This window comes from Mastomys coucha, unplaced genomic scaffold, assembly GCF_008632895.1.
Source record: "Mastomys coucha isolate ucsf_1 unplaced genomic scaffold, UCSF_Mcou_1 pScaffold18, whole genome shotgun sequence".
Lineage (NCBI taxonomy): Eukaryota > Metazoa > Chordata > Mammalia > Rodentia > Muridae > Mastomys > Mastomys coucha.
Window position 1 is genome coordinate 65578669 of NW_022196900.1, and position 8952 is coordinate 65587620.

General features: G+C 46.1%; 1 protein-coding gene across 1 annotated transcript in view; it reads left to right on the forward strand.

Annotated features, from left to right (window-relative positions):
• The first annotated feature begins 444 nt into the window (after positions 1 to 444).
• Usp24 (ubiquitin specific peptidase 24) overlaps positions 445 to 8952 on the forward strand; it is a 133297-nt gene continuing 124789 nt past the window's right edge. The window contains exon 1 of the mRNA XM_031378039.1: positions 445 to 1058. Within this exon, the coding sequence (XP_031233899.1) occupies positions 744 to 1058 (315 nt within the window). The 5' untranslated portion in view covers positions 445 to 743. The remainder of the gene's footprint in view (positions 1059 to 8952) is intronic.

An 8952-nucleotide genomic window follows, 5' to 3' on the forward strand; every position in this document is an offset into this window, starting at 1 on the left:
CAGAGATTGTGCGGGGATGCTCGTCGTGCGGATCTGGGCACCCGTGTCTGTGGGCGGCGAGGAAGGCTTCAGCGGCGCATGGGGTCACTTTCCTCGGACACCCCAGGAGAACCAAGCAGGGTTCCGGAGGAGACGGGTGGAGTCACCTGCGATGGGACAGGAGCGGCGTCAGGCCACCGAGGCCCGGGCGCCCGGGGAGCTCCGCGACGCCGCCAGCAAACCGCTCGGCGCCCGCCCCTCCCGTCCCAGAGGGAACCTGTTGCCCGGGAAGGGGTGGGCGGGAGGCGCGGGCGGAGGACTCTCGTGCTCGCTCTGCGCGCCGCGGCCCCTCGCCTCCGACACGCTCCGCGCACGCCCCTCCTTGGCCCTGGACTTGGAGAAACACACACGCGTACACACACCCACCGCTCCGCGCAGCCCGGGCCGGGGGACGGCCGCCCGAGCGCCGCTGGGGCTGCTTCCGGGAGCGGAGGCGCGGCCCCGCGAAGAGGAGGAGCAGGCCAACATGGCGGCGCGCAGGGCTGGGCCGGCCGGCCGCGCCTGAGCGCCCCACCACCCCAGCTCGGCTCGCGGCGCCCACGCGCGCACCTAACCCTGGCCCGGCGGCCGCGGAGCGCACGGGGCAGGAGCGCAGGGGCCCTCCCGGGTACGGGGCCGGTGCCGAGGCAGCGCGGCACGGCCCGCCAGGCCCGGGAGCCGCAGCTTCGCCGCACGCCGGCCGGCGCGGCTCCGAGGCCCGAGCCATGGAATCGGAGGAGGAGCAGCACATGACCACGCTGCTGTGCATGGGCTTCTCGGACCCGGCCACCATCCGCAAGGCCCTGCGCCTGGCCAAGAACGACATCAACGAAGCCGTGGCGCTGCTCACCAACGAGCGGCCGGGCCTCGACTACGGTGGCTACGAGCCCATGGATAGCGGCGGCCCCAATCCGGGGCCGGGCGGCGGCCCACGGGGCGACAGCGGCGGGGACGGCAGCGGGCCTTCCCGCGGCGGGAGCACCGGAGGTGGCAGCGGCTTCGATCCCCCGCCCGCCTACCACGAGGTGGTGGACGCGGAGGTGAGTGGGGTTGCCCGGAACGCGGGAGAGGCCGCCGCGCTTGGAGTCCCGCGGACAGGGAACATAGCCTGCCCGGCTCGCAGCGGGACTCTTGGGCGGGGGCTGTAATGAAACTCGGGGCACAGAGATAATAGAACACCAGCTCTGGTTAGAGATCGGGGTCACTAGACTGGGGTCATATGGGGAGAAGGGCCTTGGGGGGAGGAATATTCCCGCGTGGAGTTGGGTATACAGTTCTGGGCTGTGGAGGGGTCTCCATAGGCTACCTGCTGAGTGTATGCAGTTGTCAGGAATCCCTGGAGGGATGGGAAGGAGGGTCCACATTTCCATATTCGTGTGGCCTGGGAAATGGGAAGAACAGGAATATCAGGTGTCAAAACTGAGGTCCCAGTGGACCAGAGTATTTGTGACACTAGATTTCAGTGAACGATTGGGATAGGTGCCAGTTCAGAGTCAGAAATAGTGCTTGCTATAGGCCTGCCAGAGTAAAGGCCTTTGCCGGGTCATGCAGGAGGACTAGTAGGGTTAGGAGTAGGGTTTAGGTTTTTAAGCCAACCGTTAGAAAGAGGACAGGGTCTCAAGTGAGGAAGGGCCTAGACAGGACCAGGAATGATAGGAATGAATACCAGGTAGAGGAGCCGGTTTGGCTGTTCTAATGTCTGGGTTGGAAGGATGGGCTTGACTAAGGTCAGATATTAGGACAAGTAGTGGTACGGGACTGAGATAAGAATGAGAAGCCTGGGCAGGAGGACCAGACAACGATGAGATCAGGAATGGGAGGTCGAAGCTGGGACCCGGCCTGGGTAAGGGGAGTGTGGTCACTGAAGAGGAGAAATTAGAAGGAGGAAAGGGGTGTAGCTTCAGAGAGGTTAACATGGAGGTGGGGGCAGAGACTAGAGAGAAGTAAATGGGACTGGAGTCTAGTGCGTTGTTCAGTCAGATACCTCCGATCTTAAGTAGAGAAACTATGCCTTTTAGTGTTTGGTTTATACTGTGAGCAAAGAACATGGGAGAGGCTGACAAGCTTGCCAGAACAAGGAAGCCATAGTGCTTGTGATTAGTTTGCAGGAAAATGGCAGCCCGTGGCAGAAATTTTTTTGTAATTTTCTTCAGATGGTGTATTTTAGGGTCGAAGATAGCAGCTTGGCTTAGTCTGGCTACAGAACAGCACAGGTCTCAAATTAGTAAGTAGGCTTGTGTTTTTAGAGAAATTAATTTGGGTGATTTCTAAGCTAAGACACCTGATTTTTTTTTTTTTTTCTGAGCCGTGCTCTGTGCCATAACTGTGTTTGCAGCAGTTTCTCCGTCAGGTGTTTGACTACATGTTCCACGTAGAAGTCCACTGTTAGCCAGTGGCTCCGCTGTGTCCTTCACTGCTAGGGAAAGTAAAGGCCGTAGTTCCTCCTTTGGGGATTTTTAAAAGTTCTGTGTAACTGACTATTCTCTTTTGTTTCTTTGAGTTTTTTGAGACAGGGTTTCTCTGTGTAGTCCTGATTGTCCTGTAAGACCAGGCTGGCCTTGAACTCAGAGGTTTGCCAGCTTCTGCCTCCCAAGTGCTGGGGTTAAAGGCCTGTGCCACCACCACTTGGTCTTAAAGTGAGGTTCTGAAGTGTGACATCTTAAGATACCAGCTCCGGCCACTCCTCCCCTGTTCAGGCCAGTTTTGGTCTGTATAAAAATCAAGAAGAAAACTACCGCTTCTTCTGAATGTGTCTCCAGAGCTCGGTGTGTTTTCAGTATGTGAGAGATTTTATTTTCTGTTCCTGCTTTTAATCTCCTATGATTGAAAAATCAATGTAACTTAAAATGTTTGTGGCACCTCAACATTAGCTTGCTTTCCATATATTTACAGTGGAGCAATCTGGAGTGGCCTCTTTGAGCAGAACAGCAGACTGAGAAGTTTGCTTTCAAGAAAAGCCATAGAATCTATCTTCTAAAAGAAAGTCTAGCCCTCTTTTCTCCTGACATGTGGCTTGGGACTATGGGAGGCTGTACTATTACTTCATAGACTTCAAGAGCTGACTAGGGCTGTGTTCTTACTCTATGCTGGTAGAGTACAGGCCACCTTCTGATACCACACCACGAGTGTGATAAGAGTATTTTAACAGTTTTAAAAATCATCACGTATGGCATCCATGAAACTGGGGCTTCTGAAAGTCATGTCTGATTGTGGGTTAGCTATTTGTATATTTTACTAATCCTCAGAAAAATAGTTACTACATTACCATTTTAGGTATGCAATTAGTAGCAGAACCTACATTCCAAATCCAGGTCTCTGACATCAAAAGCCAGGGTGCTTTTAGCTGTGTCCATGTCATAGTTTTAGGATTGAATTTGTGTGGTCCAGTGTGGATGGCAAGGAAAGACAGAGTTTGGAAAGAGGTGAATTGGGAGGCTCCTCTGAGTCTAGGATGATGAGCACTGTATCAAGGCATCGGGGCTACATAGTGGGTAGAATGAAAGCAGAGGTTTTTTTTTTAAAGCACAGACTTTAGAAATGAATTCTTAGTTGCATTCTCTTGTTTTATAGATGCGCCTTCCAGGCCCCAAAGGGCAGCTGTCTCTACAGAGGCAGCTAGCAGAACCAGGTGCTTCGCTTCCCTAGGAAAAAGAAAGGGTGCAGTAATGAGTCCAGGGAGACAGCTAGTGCCAGCTACGTCTGATTTACCCCTATCTCTAAAATCGGACTACTGGATCTTAAAATACATGTATGCATGTCTGTTTTCTGCATAAGATATCTTATTTTTAGGGTTCTTTAGAAATTTTTTTAAAAGATTTATTTATTTATTTTATGTGTATGAGTACACTGTAGCTGTACAGATGGCCATGAGCCATCATGTGGCTGCTGGGAATTGAACTCAGCACCTCCTGGCCCCACTCACTCCAGCCTAATTCACTGTAGCTGTCTTCAGACTCACCAGAAGAGGGCGTCAGATCTCATCTCGGGTGGTTGTGAGCCATCATGTGGTTGCTGGGATCCGAACTCAGGACCTTCGGAAGAGCAGTCAGTGCTCTTACCCGCTGAGCCATCTTGCCAGCCCCAGAAATTTTTTTTTTTTTTTTTGAAGCAAGAAATTCGTTTTTGAGGAAGGGGATGCAACTTAGTGGTAGAATGTGTTTGGTGTACCTGAAACCCTGGGTTATGTCCTTAGCACAGGGATAAAAAAACTGTGGCAGAAAAATGGTAAAAAAAAAAAAAAAAAAATGGTTATATTTATTTGTATATATGTATTTGGGGACAGCAATGATTCTGTCTATCATAAACATTTCATGCCTTCCCTGTCCCACTGGCAAGAGAGGGGGTGGCCAACAGAACAGTTTACATTCTAATGATCTTACTTTCAGGCTCTTGTTTTACATGACATACCAAGGTCATGTAGCTAGGGTGATTTGGGGCCCTTCTGTAATTAGAACTTACTTTAAAAATTAAAAATTTGAAAAGTAGCTGGGCGGTGGTGGTGCATGCCTTTAATCCTAGCACTTGGGAGGCAGAGGCAGGTGGATTTCTGAGTTCGAGGCCAGCCTGGTCTACAGAGTGAGTTCCAGGACAGCCAGGACTACACAGAGAAACCCTGTCTCAAAAAACCAAAAAAAAAAAAAATTGAAAAGTAAAGGTTGCATTTCAGTAAGAGCAAGAGGATTGTATTTAGAGAGATCCAGATAGCCCATAAAACACACAGACTATAGAAAACCTTTGTAATGGTCTTCGATTAAGTAAAGGTATTGCCTTGCAAAGGGAGCAGTTTTATTCTTGCTGATATTGTTGAGTGTGGGAGTAGAAGTGGTTCTTGGTCTTTGGATCTGGAAGGGAGTCTTAGAATCCTTCTGGTTTTGGTTTTGAATGAATGGCCTTACTCCAGAACTCTTCCATGGCAAATAGGTAGTCTGTTCTATTATTAAAGAGTGTGATATCTCACAACTGCTCTAAATAACTTTTCCTGAGCTTTAAAATCCCCACTGTGGGAAGCCTTTACTGTGGCCAAAGTAAACCTGTGCCCCTCTGGCCACTGCTGAGAGCTGCCCCGTGCTTCTGCTCTCCACAGAGCTCTGGGGTTGGCCCTTGGAGTCTTGCCCAGAGAGTCAGTAGGACTAACCGGGTATCTTCAGCAGCTTAGAAACATTAGCAATTATGTAGTACACCTTTCCCTTTTTAATTTTGTCTTTAGTGAATGCTAAAAGGTTTTGAAAGGAGTTTTACAGTAACTAAAGAATTAACTTCTCTTAGCTGTCTAGTTCTATTCATTAATACTCTCTGAAGTACTTCATATTCTGATCAAACAAGTAATTGTGAATTTCATGTTTTGGTTTTATTGAATGTGACATTCCTTTAGTAATATTATGTCAAAAGTATTTGCAAGAATTCCTTGCTTTGTTTGGTTTTGTTTTTCAGTTAAGTTGGTCATGCCATATAGTACATGCAAAACACATGGGAATTAAAGTCACATTGATAGGTAGCTTTTTATTTGTTCTATTTCTTTTCCTTTCCCAACTGTAGTGAAGCTTATATTAAAATCATTTCCTTTTTTTCTAAACTATGTCAGTCTTAGTATGTTTTAGTATCATGATCTGTAGTTTGCTTTACTATGATTTGATACATTAAAAAAATCATGTAAAGGTTTAAGGAAAAAATTCTCAGATCACTTGAAAGTAGATGAAATAAAAATAAGGAGTCTGAAAGATGACTCAGGATAGCCTGGTTTTGAAATAAACATTTCTCTGTGGTCATTGTGGAGTTCCTTGGGGAATTTTTGAGTGAGTGCATGGAGGGACTGGATTCTCACTTTTTGTTTACCCTCTCATTTTCTTTCAAGATTTTTTTCAGTTATTTGTTTATTTAGTGGTGTCTGTCTGTCTGTCTGTCTGTCTGTCTGTCTGTCTCTGTCTATCCATGTCTGTGTGTTTGTGTTGGAGATTCTGTTTTTGCCCACACCTTGTTGAGGTAGTCTCTTGATTCTGCTGCTCAACTGAGTACCTCAGGCTAGCTAGCCCATGAGCCTCTGGGAGATTCACCTGTCTCTGCCTTCCATCTTGCTGTAGGAATTCAGAGATCACAAATGTACACTACCACATCCAGCTTAAATTTTTGTTTGTTTGGCTTTTTCGAGACAGGGTTTCTCTGTGTAGCCCTGGCTGTCCTGGAACTCACTCTGTAGACCAGGCTGGCCTTGAACTCAGAAATCTGCCTGCCTCTGCCTCCCAAGTGTTGGGATTAAAGGTGTGTGCCACCACTGCCTTTGATTTTTTTTTTATTCGTTTTTATTTTGTGTATGAATTACACATGAAAAGATGTTTGCTTGCCTGTAGGTATAGGAATAGCATATGTACCTGATGCCCACAGAGGCCAAAAAAAGGCACCACATCCCTTGGAACTGGAGTTACAGATGATCGTGAACCACTGTGTGGAAACCAAACCTGGGTCCTAGGCAAGAGCACCAGCTTTTTTTGTGGGATGTGGCAATTGAACCCAGCCTCTGAGGCTTCTGCTTCATTGGTGGGGTTTTTACATGCTGAGCTGGCTAGCTGACCATCACTTGCTTTTAGAACATTTGTAATTGATATAAGGTACTTCCTTCTGGGTGTTTATCATAGTAGACCGTGACAGAATCATATAGTTTATTAGTTAGGATTTGAAATTAGTTTCATTATTAGAAAAATAACTATTGTAGTACTTTATATTGTACTGCTTTGGTAATTTGAAGAGAAGATTTTAGGGTTTGTTTGTTTATTTGTTTTTCTGTTTTTGTGTAAAGGTAGGGTCTCTTTGTGTAGCTCTGATTGGCCTGCAGTTCACTATGTAGACCAGGCTGGTCTCAAACTCATAGAGATCCTCTTGCCTCTGCCTCTCCAGTGCTAGAACCAGGCCTTGCAAGGTTTCAGCTTTTAGTAGGAAAATATATCAGTGTACTTACATATTTTTAGGGTTATTTCGTGTGTGTGTGTGTGTGTGTGTGTGTGTGTGTGTGTGTACACGTACATAAGTATAAGTGCAGGAGCCTGAAAAGGCTAGGCGTGTTAGATCCTGTGGCAGCGGGGTTACAGTTTCTGTAAGAGCAGTGCATGGCTTTTGCTGCCGAGCTTCCTTTTCAGCACTGAAAAATTTCACTTTTAATAAGTGTCAAAAAAGGTTTAATAGAAACTTTCAAAGCCAGAGATAAGTTTTCTAGAAATTTTTAATATTTGGAATACCAAAGAAATTGACAGTACTACAGCACATAGGTTTACTCATTCGTGTTTAAGCTTTATTGTTTATTTTGTTTTTTGATTAGGATATGAGGAGATAGGTTCCTTCAGGGTACTTTTCACACAGACACTGTTATACTTTGTGCTCATTTGCTCCCCCTGCCCTCCCCAGCCCTCCTCTTTCCTTCTTGCTGTACCTCACCCCCTACTGCCCATAGGAATATTTCCCCTTTCTTTTTTATTGGAGGTGTTTGTATGAATGGCTTTTAGGTTTTGACTTTTGAGACAGGGTTTCATGTAGCTCAGGCTGGCCTCCAAGTCTCTGTGCAGCCTCCTCTTCTGGAGTGCTGATAGGCAAAGCCACCATCCCTATTCCCAGCCTGCCTTTATGACAGAGGTGTTCCATTACCTCCTCTGTTTCCACGAGGTGTCTGCTCTGAGAGGTAGGTGCCTTGGATTGTAGTAAGTGTCTGTAGCCCCTTAGTTCTAGGAGGAAGGAAACTTTAAAAGCAGGTTAGTTAAGGTTTTACAGGGCGATGTGCATCATAATCCTAAGAGAATGTCTGCATTTATAATGATGTGACAAGCCAAAGGGCATTTCAGTGTGCTTTGTTGAAAAGACATGTGTAATATATTTTAACTGAGTTTTGGGTTGTGGGCCTGGAGAGAGGGCTCAGCAGTTTAGAGCAGTCCTCAGCACTCACATGGTGACTTAAAAGCAGCTGTGCTTAACTCTACTTCCAGGGGACCTAACACCCTCTTCCTGTCTCTGTGGTCACCAGGGATGCATGTGGTTTAAACAGAGTCATGCAGACAAGACACATTTTCATAAAGTAAAAATAAATCTTAAAAAAGTTTAATATAGAGCATTGAACACATAAGCTTCAAATATCTAGAGAATTGAGATAAGACAGTTCAGTCTGAGTAAACTGCAGATGGTCAATCAAGAAAATTGTTCTTTATTTTCAGAAGAGCTGTTCTTTGCCTTTTTGAGGGTAATGGTTTCATTTTAAAGTTTGTATTTCTGATTCTCATTGTTTATATAGAATTTTTATTGCTGAAAATTGTCACAGTTTTCAGTCACATTTGTTTCATACATTTTTTTGCATACAGTTCTTTTTTGCTAAGCTCACATTAGTAGTGGGTGACATTGTTTACAATGTCTGTGGTGAATTTTTAACAAAATATATGATCATTTTCATGTTCATAATTTTGTCCAACAGTGAGAAACTTTGTTCCCACCATTGATGGTGTATGATTTTCTCTCTTCCTCTGTGTGAAAGGGAATTTACTTGTTTTTAGAGGTTCCTTGAATCTAATTTATGGATTATAAAGCCATATTCTTGATTGTTTTTATTGTTCTGAAGAGCTAACACAATTAAGTATAGTACAACCAATTTAGACTTATCCCCAACTAGCTTACAAAAATGAGACTCAGACTGTGGTTATTTTATTTGGCTTTGACAATTACTTGGGGGGTAACCCCCAATCTAGTCTTCTAACTGCTGGCCTAGCTACCTCCCCAGTGATGTACCCAAGTTACTTGCTGTTTCTTCTGATTACACGTTCATGGTCCATCTCCCCTCATGGTGGGGATCATGGCACACACACCCCACACCCACACCCACACCCACACACCCACATGTGCTCATGGTCCACACAGTCCATCTTCCCTCATGGCGGGAATCATGACACATGCACACACCTCCTCCCC